This window comes from Bufo bufo, chromosome 3 (assembly GCF_905171765.1).
Source record: "Bufo bufo chromosome 3, aBufBuf1.1, whole genome shotgun sequence".
In the NCBI taxonomy this organism is placed as follows: domain Eukaryota; kingdom Metazoa; phylum Chordata; class Amphibia; order Anura; family Bufonidae; genus Bufo; species Bufo bufo.
The window spans coordinates 701567374-701594566 of record NC_053391.1 but is presented as its reverse complement, the minus strand read 5'-3'; the positions used below and the strand labels follow the sequence as shown (position 1 = coordinate 701594566).

Below are 27193 nucleotides of genomic sequence, written 5' to 3'. Positions count from 1 at the left end.
TCGAAGCGCGATATGTGCAAAATGCGTCTCCTCCAAGAACATCGTAGAGATTTTAACTTGACCTGGATAAAAGTTCTGTTTTAACTCAAGGAGCTGGAATTAAAGAGCACAAACAATGTCTAGGACAATAGGTCAGAATTCAGACACGGACAGAACCAGAACGAACATAAACTACAAACTAGGACTATAACAATTCAGACAGACCAAAGCAAGACATGACGTAATTTCACAACCAGGGCAGGTCACAGAACTCACAAATCCAAACTGACACAGAACTCAGGAAAGTATATCACAGACTGACACACAGCGAGGGAGATCACTAACCTCAGCAACACCGAACTGACGAGGAGTACAAGCGCATTGGCGCAATTCTTACCTCAAATGACCGGGAATTGGAGACACAGAGCAGTGGAAACAACAACCACAATTACCCAAATTCAACCAACAAGAGGCCAAAGCTGGCACGCACAGTACAACGACACAAGTGAAATGCCATAATATCTCCCACTCTCAGTAACATTGTCCCACTAATGCCAGACAAACCTAAGCAGGTTCAATGTGAGGAACTCGCAGAGTGTGTCAGAGTGAGGACCCGTTCAGATCTACGCTCCTCGGACAGGATCACACAGCATTGCTATTATTTATAAGGCTGTGTAACCATGAGAGTCCTGGAATCTATTCTATTACACTGACAGGTTTATGTCAGTGTATTTCAGTAGATGTGGTCACACCAGTGCTGGGATAAAGGAATACTTTTTACACCTTTTATCTTAGCTTTAAATGAAGCAGACTGACATTGAGTGCTAGAATACTTGTGTTGTCCATGTAGCCTAGGACAATGAGAGCTGAATTTCTTCAACTGTATCTCATCTTCAGGATCACCTATGGTTTCTACAGATTAGATCAGAGCAGAAAGTTATGTTTGTCCACACTCTGCCAGAGAAGATGGCAAATTCCCTGCCGGAGAACATGGCAAATTCCAGCTTCTATCCCACCTACTTCCTACTGGTTGGTATTCCAGGACTAGAACATGAACATATCTGGATCTCAATCCCTTTCTGTATCATCTATGTATTGGCTTTGCTGGGAAACATCATGGTGATAGTTGTTATCCTCATGTCTCCAAGACTCCACCAGCCTATGTTTATATTCCTCTCTATGTTGGCATTCAATGACTGCCTTCTTTCTACAAGCATTTCCCCCAAAATCTTGTCCATCTTCTGGTTCAATATCAGAGCCATTAGCTTTAGCGGGTGTCTTCTCCAGATGTTCTTCATTCACAGCTTAACCAGTATTGAATCTGGGTTCTTGCTTTCCATGGCGTATGACCGCTATATTGCTATATATAAGCCTCTCCGGTATAGCTCCATAATAACCACTAGACTGATAACCAGACTGGTCATTGTGTTTATGGTCCGGGCAGTTGTTCTGGTCGGCCCTTGTATTGTTTTGATCAGGAGGTTTCCTGCTTTCAAGACCAACATCATTGCACATTCCTACTGTGAGCACATGGCGGTAGTGAAGCTTGCAGCTGCTGACATCCGAGGGAACAGTATACTTGGCCTATTAGTGGCTTTCACCATCCTTGGTGTTGATTTGCTTTTCATCCTCCTATCGTATACCATGATTTTCAATGCCGTCTTCCGTCTTCCATCTAAAGACGCTCGTCTGAAAGCATTTAACACGTGTACCCCTCATATGTGCGTGTTCCTCAGCTTTTACAGTATGGCCATATTCTCTTTCTTATCCCACCGATATGGCAAGAAGATTCCTCCTTATGTCCATATTATCTTCTCTGACATGTATCTCTTGGTTCCACCCATGCTTAACCCACTTATCTATGGGATTAAGACAACCCTGATCCGTGAGGAGACCTGGAAAATCCTAAAAGAAATATTTAAAAAAATGTAAGAATTATGAATGGTGCTGAGAAGAGAACCTGCCATAAGATCTCAGGAATTAGGAAACTGAACAGTACAGTGTCCTATTGAAACCACAGGAAGCATTGACGTATGTGTAATCGGCTTATGTAACATCTGCTACTGCCTTATACTGTATAGTGCTCCCCCGGTATCCTGCAATACAGTGTCTGGACTGTGGATCCTTTCTGTCCTGTTTTATATGGTGGTAAACTTGAAGCTTGTTGTTCTCCCACCAGATGCAGAGATCTCTGTAGCCTCAGTTTAAAGGGGTTGTCCGCTTTTATTTTCTATAATGATGACCTGTCCTCAGGTTAGGTCACCAATATCAGATTGGCAGACCTTCAGCACCACTGCCAAACAGCTTTTTCAAGAGAAGCGTTCAAGCGTTGCCGTCCCTTCATTGTTTACCTGCTCGCTGTCGTAACTTCAGCGTTGAGCAGGTGTAATTACAACTAAGTCATCCTATTCACTTCAATAGCATGGGTCATCAATATAAAAAAGCGGTCAACCCCTCTAAGTGAATTTACCTTCCTCTGACAGGAATGTTCTGCAATCCTCTTTAGTATGACCCCTAAAACTTTTGTAAAGTCCATTGAGGGCTGGGATATAAATTGTCACTTTTAATCCACAGGGTAAGAAGATTCCCGGTGTTTCTGCTCCATCCTGCTCTCTAGCCGTGCACATTCGGCAATTCACTAGACACTGACTTCTATTTCCTCCTACAGGGGAAGTGGTGGTGCCAGCCTTGCCTAGGTACTTGAGAACTTCCCACACCATAACCAGCCTATAGGACATAATACAGTGCATGAAATAAAGTGACATTAACACTTTCACCAGTTTACAGTGAGGAGACTGCATACCCCCATGCTTCATAAAAGCCATCCCCGGGGTCCTCATGCTATAAGAATAAGGCACTAAAAAGACAGTAGGAGCAAGCTTGCTTTTATGCGGGTCCCCCGACTGATTAAAGAGGGGGAGCGGAGACTGTTGTGACCCCCTCCTCAGCTTTGGTAAGAAGGTTTTAGCCCCCCCCCCCTCCAATCTTTCTCCCTCTCTTGAATAGGATTTATAGGTAGGTAATGCAGGGGTTAAAAGCACTCTGTGCTTCCCCTTGCCTTTCCTTTTCCGGGCTGTATGGGCACCTCCCATTCAGTATTTAGCCTTTTGATGCCGCCCCCCTTTTCCCTTTTACGTTTGGCCAGCAGTTGTGCAGCGCGGTGGCACTTACCTGGCGTGATGTCCGCAGGTGACCCGTTAATGGAGGCTCTCCTGGTAAGAATTCAGATGGAGGGGGATGGCTGGCTGCGTTCGCTCCTGAATGTGCCTGTCACCCTCCTCTTGCTGCTGCTCCGTCCACTCTCCCTCCCCCTATGGCTCCGCTGAGCTCTGCGGCTCAGTTTCAGGCTCCTGGGTTGCATCGCTGCTCGTCTCGGCGCACCCGCCCCCCCACTCATCTAGGCCACAGTCCCCTAGCTCCTGCTGCACCGATACGCCATGCCTCAGTGGTCTCCCAAGCACAGGAGGAACGTCCATTGCAGCGATGTGTGCAGGCCCCGCCCCTTCCTCCTCCTGGTTTTCGCTCGCTTCCTGCCTCTTGTATGCAGGAGAGCGCCATTAGAGTGATAATGGGTGCCCAGGCCAGCTCTTCCTAAGCTTCTGAGCGGCCATCCACCCCTCTGCCCCCTCCTTTATCTCCCTGTGTGGAGATTGCTCCTCCTCCTATGCCTGCTGTCTCTGTGACTGAGACAGGCTCTATTGAACAGTTTGAGGATGCTGTGGAGCCTCCTGCCCAGCATGTCTCTAGTGCCCCTGTGATACTACCCCCTCCAGGTCCCAACCAGGCACCCCCCCCGCCCCCTTCTTCAACGTCACGCAGGCGACATCGTCGCTCTGGTTCGTCCTCTTCTGGTGGATCCAGAAGGAGAGGTTGTCATCATTATCGTAGGTGCCAGTCCTGACGCCGTTCCAGGGATTCCAGCAGAAGTCGGCGCTCCAGGTCCTCGCGATGGCGCTACCCGTCGTCTTCGGACTTTTCGACGGGTGCATCCGGGGAGTCTGGTCCACGAATCCATTCCAGGCGTGAGAGGCGGGAGCTTACCCTTCCTTCCAGGGCCTCCATTCTGGTGTCTCCACCGATTCGTCAAGATCTACATCTGGTAGTCTTGTGGTTATTTCCCTAGAAGGTGGGGTGTTTGAAAGGAGGGAGGGATGGTGGTTATGTGTCACGGCTGAGGATGGGGGAAATCCTCAGCCGCGCGGTGAAGGAAGATGTCCAGTCGCTACTCGCCAAGAACACAGAATCAGGGAGCAGGTCACCTCCTGTTGCGTCCCTAATGCTGACCCTGTCTCCTACCTGCATGGGCCGACCTTGATGGTAGGAGGACCTATGCGCAGGAACCTCGGATCCCTGACTTACCCTCCGACCGGTCCCTGGGCTAAGGAGCAGGGTAAGACAACCCACTCCTCCTAGACACGGAGGAGCAGGAGTCTCACTGGCCAAGCAGCATGAAGAAGGGGGGTACATAAACATGGCTATGGATAAGACAGGTGAACCAAACAGTTCCAACCAAACCTGTCTCAGCCTTGCTGACTGGAACCCGTGCTTAGGAAAGGCTGTCCACACAGACAAAGGTAAACAGCACACACATGAAGACACACAGGGACCAGAACATCCATAGCTGCACAAAAACCAAAGACACAAGACATCAACAACACATCACGGTATTAGAACTTATGACCAGAAGGGTGGCCCTTACAAGAAGATGGAAATCACAGGAGGCTGCAACAGCAAAGCATGACTGAAGCAACCTCCTGAGCCATGCCAAAATGAGAGGCTTCATAGGCCTAAGAGGCCACACCCAACGGTCAGACACACCCAGTGACATCACACACACTGGGAAGGGAGTTAACCCTTCCAGCACCACAGGAAAGGGAAAACACCAACTTAAAGGAACAGTGTCCAACACAACAAACACACTGTGGTTGTTGCCGCAGGCAACGACATGGGTGGCAACCGTGTCCTGGGAGTCAGCCCAAAGGCCGGGACACTGCCACCACATGTACACATCACCAAACGTTGCCACGGGCAACCACAGTGCAGGAAAGGTGTCAGTGCACACCACACAATACACAGAGTGAACACAGACAAACGACAGTGCATACATACACGCACACAAACTCCAAAGGGACCGCACACATACCTGTTGTCCGCGGCAACCGCACTTGAGGCAAACAACATCAAGCCTCAAGCTGCGGTTGAAACAACAACCCAAACCGCGGGCAACTGTATGCGGCTCCCAAGGAGTCACAGCCAAAACTGTGGCCGTGACATTATGGTTCCCCTGGTTATGGTTGGGGTTCTCAGCAGTCTATATAGTACCATATTTTCACTTTATATATGTTGCTGTCTTCTCCCTGCAAAAGACCAAGGTTAAGCATACTTGTAGCAAACATATAAAGCATTAGCTGCAGGGTGACAAGTGCCGTAGTCATTTCAACTGTTGTGACCCCCTCCTCAGCTTTGGTAAGAAGGTTTTAGCCCCCCCTCCCTTCTTTCTCCCTCTCTTGAATAGGATTTATAGGTAGGCAATGCAGGGGGCTGTATGGGCACCTCCCATTAAGTATTTAGCCCTTTGGTGCCGCCCCCCTCTTCCCTTTTACATCCAGCCAGCAGTTGTCCCTCCCACCCGCCCCTTTTGTTTGCTCTACGGGTTTTCGGTCGTGGGTCCGGGAGTTCCCGTTTTTTTCCGATCATTTATGTGTTCCTGATTTCTGTTTCTTAGTTTCTCAATTATGCTTATTCTTATATCACAGCTGGTAGTACGAACATAAATAGCAGTATTGAGTTAAGGAGAAACGGCGGACTTGCCCGCTGGGAGTCCAGCAGCCGGCATACCGCTCCTGATGAGTAAGGTTCGAGCAGTTCAAGGCTCCGGTTTTTCGTTGATAAGAGAAAGTGAACAAAGCTGTGGCCGATCACCACCTAACATCTGGTAGTCTTGTGGTTACTTCCCTAGAAGGTGGGGTGTTTGAAAGGAGGGAGGGGGTGGTGGTTATGGTTCCGCTGGTTATGGTTGGGGTTCTCATCAGTCTATATAGTACCATATTTTCACTTTATATATGTTGCTGTCTTCTCCCTGCAAAAGACCAAGGTTAAGCATACTTGTAGCAAACATATAAAGCATTAGCTGCAGGGTAACAAGGGCCGTAGTCATTTCAACCATGTGACCAGGGGTTGCCGGCCTGGTACCACATCAGTAAAATCCAGGACAGTCCGAAATATCTTTGAATAGATAACTAAGAACATCTCAGAAGATTCAAGGACATGAGTCCACTCCCTGGGCACAATACTGTACCATCTCCAGGCACATGTCTTAAATGTTGCAAACAAGATGAAATAGTAGTTTCTGGAGAGTCTTTAGGGCAAGGCTGGGATAGCCAAAAAAACACACAAGTCTCTTACCCTTACCTCTGTAGCTCCTTTGTAGCTGGTTCCTTGGTCATGAGGGAAACTTCTCCTTGAAGTGTTCCTCCAGGCTGATGTTGTACTGGAGCATTCCCAACTGGGACAAGTAAGCTGATTAATGGTAACAGGAAACAATGTAGTGGATCTACATCTAAGAAATATTTATCTATGGTTGACCTGGAGTAGACCGTTCTGGTTCCTCAGGTCGCGATTTTACAAGTAATGGTTCTTCTGAAACAATTTTATTTAGACACAGTTTAAACCTGTTCTCTTTAGTAATCTTGTAGTAATCTTTAGAAATCACTCACCCAGTCAGTTTGTGGCAAAGGATTTATGGCATCAGGGACTGATACATCTGAAGTAAGATCTGCTGCTAAGTAAGTAAGATTTGGTAAACGTCTCCTTAACAGGCAAACATAACATAGTAAGGACTGTACCTAGTCGAACAGTGGATAATGTCATGGTAGAGGTACACCAGTTCAGTTAGCAGAGCTCAGCTCTCTGATTAGGTGGTACAGCTCTTAGCATCTCAATTAGTGTTTGGTTTATCTTTTCAAAAAAGCAATTATTTTAAGGATGGTAAGTATAGATAAGCAAATTTTTTAAAAAATTCCATAAGGCCGGTTCGCCAATTTTGTAAAAAAAAATTTGGTTTGATCCAAATTTATTTGTGGCGAATCAAGTTAAAAAACGTCTATTTCCTGTCTGCAGAGAGCCTTTATAGCGGTGTAGAACACTGTGCCTGTATAGCGGTGTAGAACACTGTGCCTTTATAGCGGTGTAGAACACTGTGCCTTTATAGCGGTGTAGAACACTGTGCCTTGCAATAACACGCATAGGGAGTCTGCTGTGGTAATGATATAATACTGTGAGTCAGTATGACATGCAGATGACAGACGTCGCTCTTACAATCACTGCACACTTCACTTATTTGGGATGTCACGGGGCCAAAACTGACCAAATAACTCAAGTGTGAACTCAGCCTTACAGGTCGAGGTTAGCGCCAAGAAGAAGCGCACTCCTTTTTCACCATTGTCAGCTGATTCCACATAGATGTCTACAAAACCTGTTCTATTAAATGCTTTATACAAGTAGAGCCCCCGACAGAGTGGAGAGGGGGTCAGCAGTAAGATTGTGTTGACATCACTGATTAATTTGCCCTTCCTCTGATCCATCAGAACAATAACCCCCAAAAATGGATCCTGTCTGTGGATCATCCCCGTTCACTCGGTCAGCATTTGATCAGGAATCCATCAGTATTTCTAATACCAAAAAAAACAGGAGTAAATCCAAAACAGAGATGACACGTAAACAAAATATTTGCATGTCTTCTGTGTTTTGTACCCACTCCTGCTTTTGGCTACCAAATCACAAGCCAATTCTGATGGGACCATACAGGCCTTACAGCTGCTACACATACGGGATCCATTGTGCGTCTCATTTTTCCTTCCTTCTGACAGATCAGAAGAAGGGTCAAATAAATGATGATGTCAGCAAAGGCAAAATAGTGGCCCAGTCATGAAGTGGGGAGGGTGGGAACAGCATGAGAAGTCCACAGAGTGGCCCTATGACATAGTGGTGAGGTGGAAGCAGCATGAGGAGACCACAGAGTGGCCCAATGACAGAGTGGAGGAGGCGGCAGCATCAGGAGGCAAAAAAGCGGTACAATGACAAAGTGTAGAGGTGGCGGCAGCATCAGGAAGCCACAGAGTGTCACAATGACAGAGTGTGGAGATGGCGGCAGCATCAGGAGGCCACAGAGTGGCACAATGACAGAGTGTGGAGGTGGCAGCAGCAGCATCAGGAGGAGGCAACAGAGTGGCACAATGACAGTGTGGAGGTGGCAGCAGCAGCACGAGGATACCACAGAGTGGCAAGGTGACATAGTGTGGAGGTTGCAACAGCATCAGAAGACCACAGAGTGGCAAGGTAATATAGTCTGGAGGTGGCAGCAGCATGAGGAGACCATAAAGTGGCAAGGCAATATAGTGTGGAGGAGGCCGCAGAGTGACCCGGTGACAGAGTGGGGAAGTAAGAGACAATACCAGTACCAGCTGAAGATGGTGGGTGAAAGAAGAAGCACTTGGCATCAGATGTGTGGCATCAGGCAGGTGGCAGCATCAGAACAGTAGCTGACTCAGGTAGCCAGAAGAAACCGGTCTCTTTTGTCAAAGTGTTAATGTGGCACCATGGATGATCTAGTCTGATGCATCAGACATTGGTGGGTGAAAATCCTGGCTGATCCACGCCTGATTCATCTTGACAAAGGTCAGTCTCTCCACATTTTTGGTGGACAGGTGAGTTCTTTTTGGGGTAAATATGGCCCCCGCCACACTAAACACCCGCTCTGATGCCACACTACTAGCCGGGTAGGACACCTTTTCCAGGGCAAACTCGTTCAGTTGTGGCCACAAATCCAGTTTGGCTGCCCAGTAGTCCAGCGGATCTTCAATGACAGCTGACAGGGTGCACTCCAAGTATGCCACCACCTGCTGGTTCAGGTTCTGCTCTATGTCTAGCTGTTGGTGAGTAGTTTCTTCACTATGCGATGCAGCAGCCAACTGACTTCATAGGATAGAGGCTATCCAGAAGATTTGCTGAACAAAGATATGAAGAGAGTAGAGGAGTCTTTTTCTTAGGAGGATCTATTAATGGGCAGTGTTGGTAAAAGAAAAAAACTGATCGGGGCTACCAATGGGGATTCAAGATTTGCATTCTCTTTCAAATATAGCCCCATGGCAGAACAAATTTGTTCAGTGATATTTAAAAACTGGGACATTTTGAGGAGAGATGCAACCTTGAATGAACTCACAGAACAGAAGCCACTTATATATTTTAGAAGAAGCCATACGATTAAGGACAGGCTCGTAAGAAGCAGGTTCCAGACCATCAAAGGCAGTAATTGGCTTAGGAATAATATTCCAAAGGGAAATTTCCATTGCGGCACATGTTCTCTATGTTCACATAACTCCCAAAAGAAATATATTGAGTTTGCTGGCACCCAACATAGAATCAACAGTTTTATTAACTGCAGGAGCACGTATGTAGTGTATTTACTACTCTGCAGCTGCGGGCGATTCTATGTTGGGAAAACAAGGTGTATGTTCGAAAGAGTGAGGGAACATTTCAACTCAATAAAAACAGGCAAAGGTTGCCCGAGATTTATAGAACACATTAGAAGTGCACATGGAGGTAACACTGATTGTGCCTACCCCTCTGCAGGGGGGAGATAGACAGCGCCTCCTCCTGCAGAGGGAAGCGAGGAGGATTCTGCTTACTCAAGCTCTAGGTGAGCTTGGTTTAAATGACAGAAACGACTTGAGTTCGTTCCTGTAGCCACATAATGCACATGCAATCGTGATATGTATTGCAGTGCTGTACTGCCGGATATTTGTTGTTTTGTCTTTGTGTGTTGCATGTATCTATGTTTGTACTAACCTTTGATGAAGGCACAGCTGTGTTGTCAGTCGTCATGACAACCAGCATTGCCGCTATTTAAAAGGGTGACGCGCATGATGTGAGCCGACGTAGAGCCTGAGGAAGCGCTTGCTAGCGCGAAACGGCCGTCGCTCTCTACATGCGTGTATAAGATTTGTCTGCCCTCTGCTACATTCCATCTGGAATAAAAGAAACCTGCTTGTAACAACACACTGGTGAGTGCCGCTACATATTCTTTCTTCTTCATCGCGATTTGGTCAATCTCTCCACTGTGAGTAGCTGCGCACCACCGCAAGTGTGTAGATCCTAAACAGCCTAGAACATTTGCCTCGCTGTCTGATTTGGACTGTTTATGCTGCTGTGCCGCCCCGGTCTCTACTATTGTTGACTTCATAGGATGTCTCTATAGTAGTTCAGTTTGCCCTCCCTATCGGCGGGTATAAAAAAGGCCCCCATTTTGGACCGGTACAGAGAGTCCAACAAGGTGGAGAGCCAGAAGTCATCCCTCTGCCAAATGGTGACAATTTGGCTGTCACTACGCAAGCGAGTGAGCATCCCACCATTTGTGCAAGTGACTTGGAGGGACTCCCTGCCTCCATCTCCACTGCATACTGCCACGGTGTGTCTGGGTCTTCTGTCTCCTCTTCCTCATAGCCCTGTAGCTCCTCTGGCTGCTCCTGCTCCTCCTCTCCTGTCACCTGTGTAGAAAAACCACCCATTTCGCTACACATTGCTTCTGCTCCAATGTCCTCCTCCTCCTCCAGTTCAGCCCCCAAAGGGCTCATGTGGCCGTGAGATGTAGGTACCACATCTCCAGTCCCCTGACCAGCCAGATTTACCATCATCTGTTCCAGGACATGAAGCAGTGGAATGACATTGTTCATCCCGTAGTCCTGGCGACTGACAAATAAAGTGGCCTCCTCAAAGGGCCTGAGCAAACAGCAGCTGTCACGCATGAGCTGCCACTGGCTGACATCGAAGTTACACAGGAGAGTACTCCTATTTGCTTGGATCATCAAGAAATCGTTTATGGCCTTTCTCTGTTCGTACAGTCGGTCCAACATATGGAGGGTGGAATTTGAATGTGTGGAAAAGTCACATATCAGCCTATGTTGGGGGATGCTGTTCTGCCGCTGCAGCTCAAGGAGGGTGTGCTTGGCGGTGTACGAGTGGCTGAAGTGCATGCAAAGTTTCCTGGCCATTTTTAGGATGTCTCGCAGATGAGTGGAAGACTTCAGGAACCGCTTGACAACCAGATTGAACACGTGTGCCATACAGGGCGCATGGCTCAGCCCTCCTTGACGCAGCGCCAACACCATGTTCTTCCCGTTGTCGGTCACCATAGTTCCGATTTTGAGTTGTCACAGAGAAAGCTAGGATTTGATTTCTTGATGAAGGACATGGAGCAGTTCCTCCCCTGTGTGACTCCATTCGCCCAGGCAAACGAGGTGCATAACAGCATGACATTGCCATGCCCTGCACATGTGGTATGCTGGAGGGGCACTGTAAATTGTCCCTGCAGTGGAGGCTGAGGACACGGGGGCGGATGAGTAGGCAGAGGCGGACATTGTCGCAGGACCAACGGCATGCGTCACCTGGCCAAGTTGCTTGTGTGGCTGTCCAGAAACCACATTCACCCAGTGGGCCGTGAAGAACATGTATTGTCCCTGATCATAGTTACAGCTCCACACTTCGGCGCTGCCTTGCACTTTGGCAGACACCGACAGGCTCAAGTACTGGCCCACCTTCTGTTCTACATGTGTGTGCAGTGCTGGTACTGCCTTTTTAGTAAAGAAATGACGGCTTGGGATTCTCCACCTCGGCTCGGCACAAGCCATCAGTTCTCTGAAAGATGTAGAGTCCACCACTTGGAAAGCAACTTGGACAGGAGCACATTCAGCTTCTGCGCCATTGGATGAGTGCACGCATACTGTTGTCTCTTGGCAATCGCTTCGGTGATCGATAGCTGACGGAATGACTGACTAGGAGGAGGAGGAGCAGGAGCATCAGGACCAGCGGATGATGGGAAGGACACTTTCGGCTGAGGTAGTGGAGCCTTGACTGCTGGAAATCGGGTGCGTGCCACTGGGTGTTGCAGCGGTTGCTGTGGCAGGCTGGGCCAGCACATTAGAGCCACGGTTCTCCCAGGCCACTTTATGGTGACACTGCATATGTTGACGGAGGGCTGTGGTGCCAACATCGGCACCCTAGCCATGCTTCACTTTCTGCCCACAGATTCTACATATGGCCATGTTCACCTCCTCTGGCTACTTAACAAAAAACTGCCACACCGCCAAGTAGGTGACTTTACCCCCAACACTACACATTGACTGACTGCTACCACCGCTGCCTCTGAGAACCCGTGCACTGTGCTACTTCCTGGGCAGGTAGGCTCCTGCGAAGCAGGTGCTCTACCCCGGGCACTTTTGGCTACCAACCTCCCACTGCTGTCACCCTGCTGACTCCCGGTCACGCTAGCAACTTGCTGGCTCCGCCGCTGCCTCACGGGCAAGCTGCGACCCTCTTCTCCTGATGATGATTAAGCCCCTTCGTCACCCAACTCCCAAGTGCGATCGGCTACATCATCATCATTGAGTACTGTCTGCATGTCACTGATGTCCTTCTCAATGGTCTCAGGGTCAGGAGACTGACCGCTCGCAACACCAGCTCCCATGCCACTCTCCTTATCACTACTTTCCCGCCTAGTGGAGGAAGCAGTAGATGTCTCCTCCACATCTTGGCTGACCAGTAGCTGCTGACTCTCCTCTAGTAGCTCGTCCTCGCTGTATAGTGGAGCTGAGCCCACAGCATATAATACTTCTCTGGCTGAGGGAACAGAAAAGGACAGAGGCAGGTTGAGGACAGGTGAGGGCACAGGGCCTGCTCCCAGGCCATGCAAACTAAGGGTTGTTTCTGACAAACCCACTGACTCTTGGCTCAAATATCGAGTCAACCATTCAAGAACCGCTGGGTTGCTGGTCAAGATGCAGTGTCCTGAAACACACTGCTTAATGCTGTAATTGTGTTTCATATAAATTGTGCTTGTATAGGAGTTCCAATAAAGTTGCATATGGAAGGGGAGGTTCTAACAAGCCTCCCAGGGCTGACTCCGCCCTGCACACAGTAAAGAGGAGAAGGAGAAGAAGGTCAGTGTGTGTGTGATGTCTGAGGACAAAGCTGCACCTCAGCCGCCATCTTGGAGAGTTATAAAAGCTCCAAAGTTAGTTGCATGAACCAGCCCACAGAAGGGAAAGATTACAGAGGAACCAAGCAACTCAGAGAGAGAGAGTGAGAATAATGGCAAAGGAAGGTAACTGTCGTTTATCAGGCTCTAGTCTCCTTTGCATTAGGTGGAGAGATTCTAGTCTACAAGCTGCCCACCATAACCAAGAACAGAAAGGCCATCTGTCAGAACATAGTAATCCTAGAGAGGATACAGAAGTATATGATTATACAGTACAGCAGACATAGCACATCCCTCCGGCCTGGAAAAATAATGTAGAAAGATTAATTGTCATAGAAAACTGCCTTAAGCAACTTCTGGGAACTAATCTGAATCACTGTAAAAGCTGCCTTGCTGTAAATCACTTTTGCATACATTGATGACTTTTGGATCAGCTTCATTAAAGTACTGGGAGTTTATTAGGAAACCTGGTCTCCTTATTCCACTTTATCTTCGAATTGCACCTAACGGTGCTGTCGTCACGAACAACAGAGGGGCCCAGCCGCCAAAGCACCTTAAATACCCGATACCCTCAAGGACACCTCAATCACCATCTGGCTGATGTTCCCTGGAACAGAGAGTGCCCCGGAGGATTTTGTGGTGTCTTCCTCATCACTGCACGCCGACCCAGGGAGGATCTGCTAACTGTGAGTGCAGACATCTACTACCCCCATCAGTCCACCATAGCCTCACGTGTTGCCCCTGCGGTCCGGTCCGCTGCAAAGACACGACCGCTAACTGACACTGGGATCTCAGGCCTCTGGAAGTGACCCCTGCTGCCACAGCCCCTTACTCTGCTGCGTCCTGTGCCTGCGCCAGAAACATTTAGGCCTCTTCCACTCCCCTGTGCAGGGCCAGGCACTTCTCTGTCTGACATACTGGTAAATCAAATAAATAAATAAAAAGTTGATTAAAACACACCAAAAAACTCAGTAGTTTTCTCAGTTCACCACACAATGGCTAAAAAAAGACTTTAGAACATATAACAGCATCGCTGAACGGCAAATATATTTTTCTTTTGCCACTAATACACGAAAAAAAGGGCTTTAGAACATATAACTCCACCGCTGAACGGCAAATATATTTTACTTTTGCCACTAATACACGACAAAAAAGGGCTTTAGAACATAAATCAAGTAAATAAATAAAAAGGAAATTAAAAAACCCCAAAAAACTCTGTAATTTTCTCACTTCACCACACAATGGCTAATAAGCCCTTTTTCCCCACTAATACACACAAAAAAAGGCTTTCGAACATATAACTGAACCGCTGAACGGCAAACATATTTTTATTTTGGCACTAATACATGCCAAAAAGGGCTTTAGAACATATACAGTCAGGTCCATAAATATTGGGACATGGACACAATTCTAACATTTCTGGCTCTATTCACCACCACAATGGATTTGAAATGTAACAAACAAGATGTACTTTACCTGCAGACTGTCAGCTGTAATGTGAGGTATTTACATCCAAATCAGGTGAACGGTGTAGGAATTACAACAGTTTGCATATGTGCCTCCCCCCACTTGTTAAGGGACCAAAAGTAATGGGACAGAATAAGAATCATAAATCAAACTTTCACTTTTTAATACTTGGTTGCGAATCCTTTGCAGTCAATTACAGCCTGAAGTCTGGAACGCATAGACATCACCAGACATTGGGTTTCATCCCTGGTGATGCTCTGCCAGGCCTCTACTGCCACTGTCTTCAGTTCCTGCTTGTTCTTGGGGCATTTTCCCTGCAGTTTTGTCTTCAGCAAGTGAAATGCTCAATCGAATTCAGGTCAGGTGATTGACTCGGCCATTGCATAACATTCCACTTCTTTCCCTTAAAAAACTATTTGGTTGCTGTGATGGACTGAACCGTCACTGGGGCTGCTGGAGAAGCCTGAGGGCCAGCCTCCTTCCTACAGACTATGGACCCAGAACTATGGAGACCCCCTAAGACCTTTTGGGGTTACAAGGATCTATGAACCCTGATTTAGGTGTGTAATTTATATGCCACATATTTCCTATTGCCCATTAAAAAGGCATGGTGTGGATTCAGCAACACAAAAAGGGTTAACTCTGCACTGAGACTCCCACTGATTGTGTTAGTGATGGGATTAAGATAGTTGATTATAATAGCAGTCGACTCCTAGATGAGGAGTCACCATATGATACACTAAGGAGATAATCCCTTCACATGTGTCTCCTCCCTCCCTATTCATTCATTATGGAGGGGGTAAAGATGTCGGTTTGCATGTTATTCATTGTTGATTGCGTCAAAGGCAATGCCATTGTGTTTGTTAATTGCGTCACAGACAATGCCATTGTGTTTGTGAAATAGGGTTAGTTTTTCTGTTTAAACTGTAAAGCTGTAAAGGATTGGCTGCTATGTCATGTCCTAAGTTCCGAACCAGGTCCACGGGGGTGGTACCCTTGTTTGAAAATGTGTATATAAGTCAATGCTTGTGTGTTCAATAAAGAGTTCCTGTTTTACCCTTCATCATGTTGAGGCTGGTGTTTGGGTAACTGATCAACACTGGGGATTGCTATACGCTGAAGATTTGCTATTCTCCCCTGGCTATAACTACTAGCTCTTGTAAGAGCTGTTCCTGTTAGTGGTTCCTGTGGTGATTTTGGTGTAGAGCGGAGTGCTTGGAGTCCTCGGGAAGTGCTAGGAGCATCCATCAATGGAGGTACCCGGTCGGGGTGCCAGGAGATCCGTTACAGTTGCTTTTGCAGTATGCTTTGGGTCATTGTCCATCTGCACTGTGAAGCGCCGTCCAATGAGTTCTGAAGCATTTGGCTGAAACTTGAGCAGATAATATTGCCCGAAAGACTTCAGAATTCATCCTGCGGCTTTTGTCAGCAGTCACATCATCAATAAATACAAGAGAACCAGTTCCATTGGCAGCCATGCATGCCCACGCCATGACACTACCACCACCATGCTTCACTGATGAGGTGGTATGCTTAGGATCATGAGCAGTTCCTTTCCTTCTCCATACTCTTCTCTTCCCATCACTCTGGTACAAGTTTATCTTGGTCTCATCTGTCCATAGGATGTTGTTCCAGAACTGTGAAGGCTTTTTTAGATGTTGTTTGGCAAACTCTAATCTGACCTTCCTGTTTTTGAGGCTTACCAATGGTTTACATCTTGTGGTGAACCCTCTGTATTCACTCTGGTGAAGTCTTCTCTTGATTGTTGACTTGGACACACATACACCTACCTCCTGGAGAGTGTTCCTGATCTGGCCAACTGTTGTGAAGGGTGTTTTCTTCACCAGGGAAAGAATTCTTCGCTCATCCACCACAGTTGTTTACCGTGGTCTTCCGGGTCTTTTGGTGTTGCATTCCTTCTTTTTAAAAATGTTCCAAACAGTTGTTTTGGCCACGCCTAATGTTTTTGCTATCTCTCTGATGGGTTTGTTTTGTTTTTTCAGCCTAATGATGGCTTCACTGATAGTGACAGCTCTTTGGATCTCATCTTGAAAGTTGACAGCAACAGATTCCAAATGCAAATAGCAGACTTGAAATGAACTCTGGACCTTTTATCTGCTCATTGTAATTGGGAAAATGAGAGAATAACACACACCTGGCCATGGAACAGCTGAGAAGCTAATTGTCATATTACTTTTGCTCCCTTAACCCTTTCATGACCAAAGGTAATTGATGCCCCAGTGTCCAGGTCAAAATTTACAGATCTGACATGCGTCATTTTATGTGGTAATAGCTTTGGAACACTTTTATTTATCCAAGCCATTCAGAGATTGTTTTCTCGTGACACATTGTACTTCATGACAGTCATAAATTTCGCAATTTTCAAATTTTCAATTTCTCTGCTTCTAAAACAGAAAGTGATACCTCTTAAAATATTTATTACTTAACATTCCCCATATGTATAATTTATGTTTGCATCATTTTGGAAATGTCATTTTATTTTTTTAGGACGTTACAAGGCTTAGAAGTTTAGAAGCAATTCTTAAAATTTTTAAGAAAATTTCCAAAACCCACTTTTTAAGGACCAGTTCAGTTCTGAAGTCACTTTGTGGGGCTTACATAGTGGATACCCCCCATAAATGACCCCATTGTAGAAACTACACCCCTCACGTTACTCAAAACTGATTTTACAAACTTTGTTAGCCCTTTAGGTGTTCCACAAGAATTAAAGGAAAATGTAGATGAAATTTCTAAATTTCACTTTTTTGGCAGATTTTATATTTTGTAAAAAAAAATTCTTTAACACATTGAGGGTTAACAGCCAAACAAAACTCAATATTTATTACCCTGGATCTGCGGTTTACAGAAACACCCCACTTGTGGTCGTAAACTGATGTAAGGGCACACGGCAGGGCGCAGAAGGAAAGGACTGCAGTATGGTTTTTGGAAGGCAGATTTTGCTGGATTAGTTTTTAGATGCCATGTCCCATTTAAAGCCCCCCTAATGCACCCTTACAGTAGAAACTCCTAAAAAGTGACACTAGTTTGGAAACTGGAGGATAAGGTGTCAGTTTTATTTGTACTATTTTGGGGTACATATGATTTTTAATTGCTCTATATTACATTTTTTGTGAGGCAAGGTAACAAAAAAATGGCTCTTTTGGCACTGTTTTGTTATTTTAAATTTTTTACAACATTCATCTGACAGGGTAGATCATGTGCTATTTTTATAGAGCAGGTTGTTACAGACGCAGTGATATCAAATATGTCTGTTTGTTTGTTTCAGTTTTAAATAATAAAGCATTTTTTAAAAATAAATTATGTTTTTGTGTGTCCATTTTCTGAACACCATATGTTTTTTATTTTTCTGCTGACTGTCTTGTGCAGGGGCTAGTTTTTTGCAGAAAGAGTTGAGGTTTTTATTGGTACCATTTTTGGGTACATATGATTTTTTGATCATTCATTATTACACTTGGTGACCAAAATTGGCTGACCAAAAAATTGGCTGTTTTGGAACAGTTTTTATTTATTTATTTTTACAGCGTTCATCTGAAGGGTTAGGTCATGTGACAGTTTTATAGAGCAGATCGTTACAGACGTGGCGATACCCAATTAAAATTTTACACAATAATAGCATTTCTGAAATCAATAAAATTATGTTTTAGTGTCTCCATACTGTAGTCTGAGAGCCATAGCTTTTTTATTTTTTGGGCGATTGTCTTAAATAGGGTATCATTTTTTGCGGGATAAGGTGACGGTTTGTAGTATTTTGGGGTGTATACTCCTTTTTTATCGCTTGGTGTTGCACTTTTTGTGATGTAAGGTGACCAAAATGGTATTTATTGGACAGGGTTGATCATGTGATATATTTATAGAGACGGTCGTTACGGACGCGGTGATACCTAATATGTGTTTTTTTTTTCATTTTTTATAGGAAAAGGCAATTTATTTTTTTATTTACATTTTTATTTATTTATACTTTTATTATTTTCACATTTTTTTTAATCAAGTCCCTCTTGGATCTTGAAGATCCAGTGGGGCTGGTGAGTGTACTATACTTTGCAATGCTCTTGCATTGCAAAGTATAATACTACCAGATTTCCAGCGTCCGGTTGCCATGGCAACCATCGGGCGCTGCAATCGCAGCGCAGCAGCCCCGATGGTGGAGAGAGGGAGCACCCTCCCTCTATTAACCCCATGGATGCCGCGGCATCTAAGGGGTTACAGCAGAGTGTCAGCATAGAGCTGACACTCACTGCTGATGGCGGCGGCTCAGGAATGGAGCCGCCACCATCAAACACAGCAGGGGGACCACATCGGGGGCAGGGGACACAAATGGGGCAGAACTGCAAACGGGGGGTATGGCCAGCATGGAGGGGGCACAGATAGGGGCAGGATGAATGTATTGGGCGGGGAGGGGGCGGACCGCATCAGGGGCACGATACATGGGGGCGGGGACCGCATCAGGGGCAGGCAGAGGCAGGGCTCACAGTGGTGGTGGGGGTTGGAGGCGCACAGGAAGGGGGCACAAATCGGGGGTTTCAGGACACTACCTGATTTCAGGCTCTGATCTGCAGAGTGCAGATCAGAGCCTGAAACCGGCATTTTAACACTGCCGCGATCCGATTGGTTAGTCTGCACAGACTAACCAATCGGATCGATTGCCGGCAAGGGACCACTCTGATTGGTCCCTTGCCGGCATTACTGCACTGTATGATGTCTGTGACAGCAGCAGGACAGGGGCAGAAGCTTTAATCCAAGCGTTTTTCAGCGCTTGGATTAAAGAGCTGGCGTGACGTTTATACACGTGCTAGCTGCACGGGGCATGTGCAAATAGAACGTATATAAACGGATTGCAGTCGTGAAGGGGTTAACAAGTGGGAGGCACATATGCAAACTGTTGTAATTCCTGCACCGTTTACCTGGTTTGGATGTAAATAACCTCAAATTACAGCTGACAGTCTGCAGACAAAGCACATCTTGTTTGTTTTATTTCAAATCCATTGTGGTGGTGTACAGAGCCAAAAATGTTAGAATTGTGTCCATGTCCCAATATTTATGGACCTGACTGTAACTGCACTGCTAAATGGCAAATATATTTTTCTTTTGCCACTATTACACGACAAAAAGGGATTTAGAACATATAACTGCACCGCTGAACGGCAAATATATTTTTCTTTTTTCCACTTATACACTCCACAAAAGTCTTTAGAACATATACAGTTGCAAGAAAATGTATGTGAACCCTTTGGAATGATCTGGATTTCTGCACAAATTGGTCATAAAATGTGATCTGATCTTCATCTAAGTCACAACAATAGACAATCACAGTCGGCTTAAACTAATAACACACAAAGAATTAAATGTTACCATGTTTTTTATTGAACACACCATGTAAACATTCACAGTGCAGGTGGAAAAAGTATGTGAACCCCTAGACTAATGACATCTCCAAGAGCTAATTGGAGTGAGGTGTCAGCCAACTGGAGTCCAATCAATGAGAGGAGATTGGAGGTGTTGGTTAAAGCTGCCTTGCCCTATAAAAAACACACACCAGTTCTGGGTTTGGTTTTCACAAGAAGCATTGCCTGATGTGAATGATGCCTCGCACAAAAGAGCTCTCAGAAGACCTACGATTAAGAATTGTTGACTTGCATAAAGCTGGAAAGGGTTATAAAAGTATCTCCAAAAGTCTTACTGTTCATCAGTCCACGGTAAGACAAATTGTCTATAAATGGAGAAAGTTCAGCACTGCTGCTAGAGGCTGGATGTTATACACTGGGGTAATAGTAGACTGCATGGCTAGAGACTGGATGTTATACACTGTGGTAATGGCAGTAAATACTATGGACTAGATAAGAGAGGATTGGATTCCTTAAAATTTGTTTCAGGTCTGAATTGCTGAATTGTTTAAAAAGTTTGATTCAAGAAAAGATCTATTCTACCCAAATCAAATATATTTCAACTGGCGAGTGCACTAAAATGTACTCCGACTTGCTGTCCGCCATATTTAACCACCTCCGGACCGCCTAACGCAGATTCGCGTTCCGGAGGTGGCAGCGCTGCGCAGAGTCACGCATATACGCGTCATCTCGCGAGACGCGAGATTTCCTGTGAACGCGCGCACACAGGCGCGCGCGTTCACAGGATCGGAAGGTAAGCGAGTGGATCTCCAGCCTGCCAGCGGCGATCGTTCGCTGGCAGGCTGGAGATGTGATTTTTTTAACCCCTAACAGATATATTAGACGCTGTTTTGATAACAGCGTCTAATATACCTGTTACCTGGTCCTCTGGTGGTCCCCTTTGTTTGGATCGACCACCAGAGGACACAGGTAGCTCAGTAAAGTAGCACCAAACACCACTACACTACACTACACCCCCCTGTCACTTATTAACCCCTTATGAACCCCTGATCACCCCATATAGACTCCCTGATCACCCCCCTGTCATTGATCACCCCCCTGTCATTGATCACCCCCCTGTAAGGCTCTATTCAGATGTCCGTATGATTTTTACGGATCCACTGATAGATGGATCGGATCCGCAAAATGCATACGGACGTCTAAATGGAGCCTTACAGGGGGGTGATCAATGACGGGGGTGATCACCCCTTATAGACTCCCTGATCACCCCCCTGTCATTGATCACCCCCCTGTCATTGATCACCCCCCTGTAAGGCTGCATTCAGATGTCCGTATGATTTTTACGGATCCACTGATACATGAATCGGATCCGCAAAACACATACGGACATCTGAATGGAGCCTTATAGGGGGGTGATCAATGACAGGGGGGTGATCACCCCATATAGACTCCCTGATCACCCCCCTGTCATTGATCACCCCCCTGTCAGTGATCACCCCCCTGTAAGGCTCCATTCAGACATTTTTTTGGCCCAAGTTAGCGGAAATAATTATTTTTTTTCTTACAAAGTCTCATATTCCACTAACTTGTGTCAAAAAATAAAATCTCACATGAACTCACCATACCCCTCACGGAATCCAAATGCGTAAAATTTTTTAGACATTTATATTCCAGACTTCTTCTCACGCTTTAGGGCCCCTAGAATGCCAGGGCAGTATAAATACCCCACATGTGACCCCATTTCGGAAAGAAGACACCCCAAGGTATTCCGTGAGGGGCATATTGAGTCCATGAAAGATTTAAATTTTTGTCCCAAGTTAGCGGAAAGGGAGACTTTGTGAGGAAAAAAAAATATATCAATTTCCGCTAACTTGTGCCAAAAAAATAACATTTCTATGAACTCGCCATGCCCCTCATTGAAAACCTTGGGGTGTCTTCTTTCCAAAATGGGGTCACATGTGGGGTATTTATACTGCCCTGGCATTCTAGGGGCCCTAAAGCGTGAGAAGAAGTCTGGGATCCAAATGTCTAAAAATGCCCTCATAAAAGGAATGTGGGCCCCTTTGCGCATCTAGGCTGCAAAAAAGTGTCACACATGTGGTATCGCCGTACTCAGGAGAAGTTGGGCAATGTGTTTTGGGGTGTCATTTTACATATACCCATGCTGGGTGAGATAAATATCTTGGTCAAATGCCAACTTTGTATAAAAAATGGGAAAAGTTGTCTTTTGCCGAGATATTTCTCTCACCCAGCATGAGTATATGTAAAAAGACACCCCAAAACACATTGCCCAACTTCTCCTGAATACGGCGATACCACATGTGTGACACTTTTTTGCAGCCTAGGTGGGCAAAGGGGCCCACATTCCAAAGAGCACATTTAGGATTTCACAGGTCATTTACCTACTTACCACACATTAGGGCCCCTGGAAAATGCCAGGGCAGTATAACTACCCCACAAGTGACCCCATTTTGGAAAGAAGACACCCCAAGGTATTCCGTGAGACGCATGGCGAGTTCCTAGAATTTTATATTTTTTATCATAAGCTAGCGGAAAATGATGATTTTTATTATTATTTTTTTTTCCTTACAAAGTCTCATATTCCACTAACTTGTGACAAAAAATAAAAACTTCCATGAACTCACTATGCCCATCACGAAATACCTTGGGGTGTCTTCTTTCCAAAATGGGGTCACTTGTGGGGTAGTTATACTGCCCTGGCATTTTAGGGGCCGAATGCGTGAGAAGTGGTTTGAAATCAAAATCTGTAAAAAATGGCCGGTGAAATCCGAAAGGTGCTCTTTGGAATGTGGGCCCCTTTGCCCACCTAGGCTACAAAAAAGTGTCACACATGTGGTATCGCTGTACTCAGGAGAAGTTGGGCAATGTGTTTTTGGGGTGTCATTTTACATATACCCATGCTGGGTGAGAGAAATATCTTGGCAAAAGACAACTTTTCCCATTATTTTATACAAAGTTGGCATTTGACCAAGATATTTATCTCACCCAGCATGGGTATATGTAAAATGACACCCCAAAACACATTGCCCAACTTCTCCTGAGTACGGGGATACCAGATGTGTGACACTTTTTTGCAGCCTAGGTGGGCAAAGGGGCCCACATTCCAAAGAGCACCTTTCGGATTTCACCGGCCATTTTTTACAGATTTTGATTTCAAACTACTTACCACACATTTGGGCCCCTAGAATGCCAGGGCAGTATAACTACCCCACAAGTGACCCCATTTTGGAAAGAAGAGACCCCAAGGTATTCGCTGATGGGCATAGTGAGTTCAGAGAAGTTTTTATTTTTTGTCACAAGTTAGTGGAATATGAGACTTTGTAAGAAAAAAAAAATCCCAAAAAAAAATCATCATTTTCCGCTGACTTGTGACAAAAAATAAAAAGTTCTATGAACTCACTATGCCCATCAGCGAATACCTTAGGGTGTCTACTTTCCGAAATGGGGTCATTTGTGGGGTGTTTCTACTGTCTGGCCATTGTAGAACCTCAGGAAACATGACAGGTGCTCAGAAAGTCAGAGCTGCTTCAAAAAGCGGAAATTCACATTTTTGTACCATAGTTTGTAAACGCTATAACTTTTACCCAAACCATTTTTTTTTTACCCAAACATTTTCTTTTTATCAAAGACATGTAGAACAATAAATTTAGAGAAAAATTTATATATGGATGTCGTTTTTTTTGAAAAATTTTACAACTGAAAGTGAAAAATGTCATTTTTTTGCAAAAAAATCGTTAAATTTTGATTAATAACAAAAAAAGTAAAACTGTCAGCAGCAATGAAATACCACCAAATGAAAGCTCTATTAGTGAGAAGAAAAGGAGGTAAAATTCATTTGGGTGGTAAGTTGCATGACCGAGCAATAAACGGTGAAAGTAGTGTAGGTCAGAAGTGTAAAAAGTGGCCTGGTCATTAAGAGTGTTTAAGCTATAGGGGCTGAGGTGGTTAAGGGGGCTACAAATACACCAAGTAGGTTGTCATTGCTGTGTCTAAGTACCATTTCCTGTAGTTCTGGCAAAGTTGGGAACAGCACTTGTATAGTTAAAGCTCGGCCGAGCAGGATATATCTTGTTTTTTTTGCTGTTTATCTCCTGGACACTGCAATAGCTACCAGCCAGGTTTTTTTGTTTTAACCATTGTGTTACTGTTTCTACCTGTTCTGAGCCCACTGTGCTAAACTCACTTTGTGCTACCATACTCTGAAGTTCACAATCCTTAGTTGATCCAGAGAAAGCAAAATGCATTCAAAGCAACAATGTCAAAGGACTATAAAATCATAGGAACTAGGGTGCAGAAGAATGCTAGCAAGGGGTCTGAACTGATGAATCAAAATGTAAAATATTTGGCTGTAACAGAAAGCAGTTTGTTTACCAAAGCACACAGGAATGGTGCAATAATGAGTGTCTGCAGGCAACAGTGAAGCATGGTAGAGGTTCCTTACAAGTTTGGGGCTGCACTTTTAGCAAATGGTGTTGGGTATTTGTTTGGAAATACTGGTGTCCTCAATACTAAGAGATATAGGCAAATACATATCCATAATGCAGTACATTTGGGGAGGCAACTAATTGGCTTCAAATTTATTCTGCAGCAGAACAATGACTCCAAACTAGTAAATATCATCCAGAGTTATCTTTAGCATAAAGAAGAACAAAGGGTCCTGGAAGGGATAGTATTACCCCACAGTTCCCTGGTCTCATCATCATCATCTAATCTGTCTGGGATTACATGAAGAAACATAAGGGTTTGAGGAAGCCTACATCCACAGAAGATTTGTGCTTAGTTCTTAAAGATGTTTGGGACAATCTCCCGGCCACGTTCCTTCAAAAACTGTGTGCAAATCTACCTAGAAAACCTGATACTGAAGGTTAAGGATGGTCACACCTGATACTAACTGGATTTAGACTTCTCCTTACTTTATTCACTTTGCAATTTATTAATTTATCAAAATAAACTATGGTTTATGTGGGGTCCACATAAAGAATACATTTTTTGGGTTTCAAATGGTGATTTCTGTATTTCTACAAAGATACTTTTACCCCCCTCCCATTTCCCCCTCAGCTTTCTTTTTTCTAGGAAGAATACATTTCGCTGTGAGAACCGATCTTCCACAGCTCACACCAATTTGGTTGCCCTTATTTAAACTTTCTCCAGCCTTAATTGGACTGCATACTCAAGACCAAACTAGACCTTGCCAGTGCTTTGGTAAAGTAATACTTACTTTTCAAGATGTTGTTTCTTTTATTTCAGCTTTAGATGCAGCAGACTGACATTAAGTTCTACAATGTTCATGTTGCCCTTATAGCCCGGGACAATGACATTTGCACGCCTTCATAGTCATCTCATCTCTAGGACAAACCGTCATCCTCAAAGTACCCCAGAGCAGAATGTGATGTTTGCAGTCTACACTCTGTAGAAGAAGTTTATGAATTTCACTTTCTATCCCACCTACTTCCTGTTGGTTGGTATTCCAGGACTAAAACACGGGGATATCTGGATCTCAATCCTATTCTGTATCATCTTTATATTTGCATTGCTGGGAAACCTCATGGTGATGGTTGTCATCCTCACATCTCCGAGACTCCACCAGCCTATGTTTATATTCCTCTCCATGTTGGCATTTAACGATGGACTCCTCTGTACAAGCTTTGCCCCAAAAGTCTTGTCCATCTTCTGGGTCAATGACAGAGCCATAAGCTTTTATGGATGTCTTCTCCAGATGTTCTTCATTCATGCCTTCTCCACTATTAAATCTGGGTTCTTGGTTTCCATGGCGTATGACCGCTACATTGCTGTATATAGGCTTCTCCGGTATAACTCCATAATAACCAGTAGACTGGTAACCAGACTGGTCATCGCTCTTCTGGTCCGGGCAGTTGTTCTAGTTGGACAATGTCTTCTTTTGATCAAGAGGTTTCTTGCATTCAAATCCAACATCATTGCACATTCCTACTGTGAGCACATGGCGGTGGTGAAGCTTGCAGCTGCTGATATCCGGGTGAACAGTATATATGGACTTTTTGTGGCTTTTCTGTTGTTGGTGATGATTTACTCTTCATCTTTTCTTCAAATATTATGATTTTAAAGGTTGTCTTTCATCTTCCATCTAAAGAAGCTCGTCTGAAAGCATTTAACACGTGTACCCCTCATATGTGCGTGTACCTGAGCTTTTACAGCATGGCCATATTCTCTTTCTTATCCCACCGATATGGTGAGAAGATTCCTCCTTAGGTCCACATTATCTTCTCTGACTGTTACCTCTTGTTTCCACCCCTGCTCAACCCACTTGTCTATGGGATGAAGACAAACCTGATCCGTGAGGAGATCTGGAAAACCCTAAGGAAGCATTAAGATAGATTGTAGGAATAGGGGTGAATGGTCACTTGAGGAAAATCAGCCAAAATCAGATATTCCTCCTGTCAAGAAGAAACTTAAAAAAAACTGAAGACATGGAGTGACTATTCCAATAAGCATGGCCTTATTGCTCTGTAGGGTGGATGAAAGTCTTTTTTGTTGACAAGAGCCTATGTGTTACATCAGTGGCCCATGTTCCTCACCGGCCCACAACTTCCATTAGTAACTTTATTCATTGAACAACTACTACTCCCATTTTTGCCTTTACCACCACTTCCCTCCTGTCCTTTCTCTGTGTGAATTTGTATGGCTGCTTTTAACTGCTAATCAGCTTCTGTTATAAATGCTGGGCTGCCCTCTCACTCTTTGCCTGAGCTTAGGTTCCTAGTTTACTAGTTTAACCAGGGAAGGTGTGCTATTCTGATAGTCTGTCAATGTGCTGAACCTCAGCCTGTTTAATGACTCTGATCCTCTTCTGCCTGTCTACTGTACTGACCTTTTGCTGCCTGCCCCGACCTCAGATTAGTTTCATGGAATTGCCTATTTACTGACTACAATTATTGCCTGACCCCCTTGGCACTTCGCACCTGTGTTTCTGACCCCTGAGGGTCAGCTGTCGACTACAATAGGACTGTTTAAAGAGGCAGCGGCCTGGTGGGTCCTCTGCAGTGAAGGCCAGATGACCATGTATGGGAAAATCAGGGTATTGCCATTTTAATAACCTTAGGACTGGCCTAAAGTCCCAAAGTGGTTAGTTGGTACAGTAGGTTCACACCCCCTCTCCGTTACAGTATGCGACATGGAGGATGAGTCTTAGTCCATACTTTCTTTAGATAGCTTCTCTTTTTGTAGGCTCCACTTCTTCTTTTGGGTTCTCAACCTCTCAACCTTTTGAAATTCAGTCTTAAAAGAAAAAATCACAACTGCATTAGATTTATCAGTAAAATACTGTATATACAGCATACAAAATTTGGAGATGGTA

At 45.0% G+C, this 27193-nt stretch overlaps 1 protein-coding gene and 1 pseudogene across 1 annotated transcript; both read left to right on the top strand.

Annotated features, from left to right (window-relative positions):
- Positions 1-963: 963 nt before the first annotated feature.
- On the top strand, positions 964-25113 carry LOC120994128 (olfactory receptor 52A1-like). The gene is made up of 3 exons (XM_040422584.1): positions 964-1864; positions 6429-6493; positions 25108-25113. The coding sequence occupies exons 1-3, from the start codon at positions 970-972 to the stop codon at positions 25111-25113; spliced, it is 966 nt and encodes a 321-aa protein (XP_040278518.1). The 5' UTR covers positions 964-969.
- A 169-nt stretch (positions 25114-25282) lies between these two features.
- On the top strand, positions 25283-26208 carry LOC120994127 (annotated as a pseudogene).
- Positions 26209-27193: the final 985 nt, after the last annotated feature.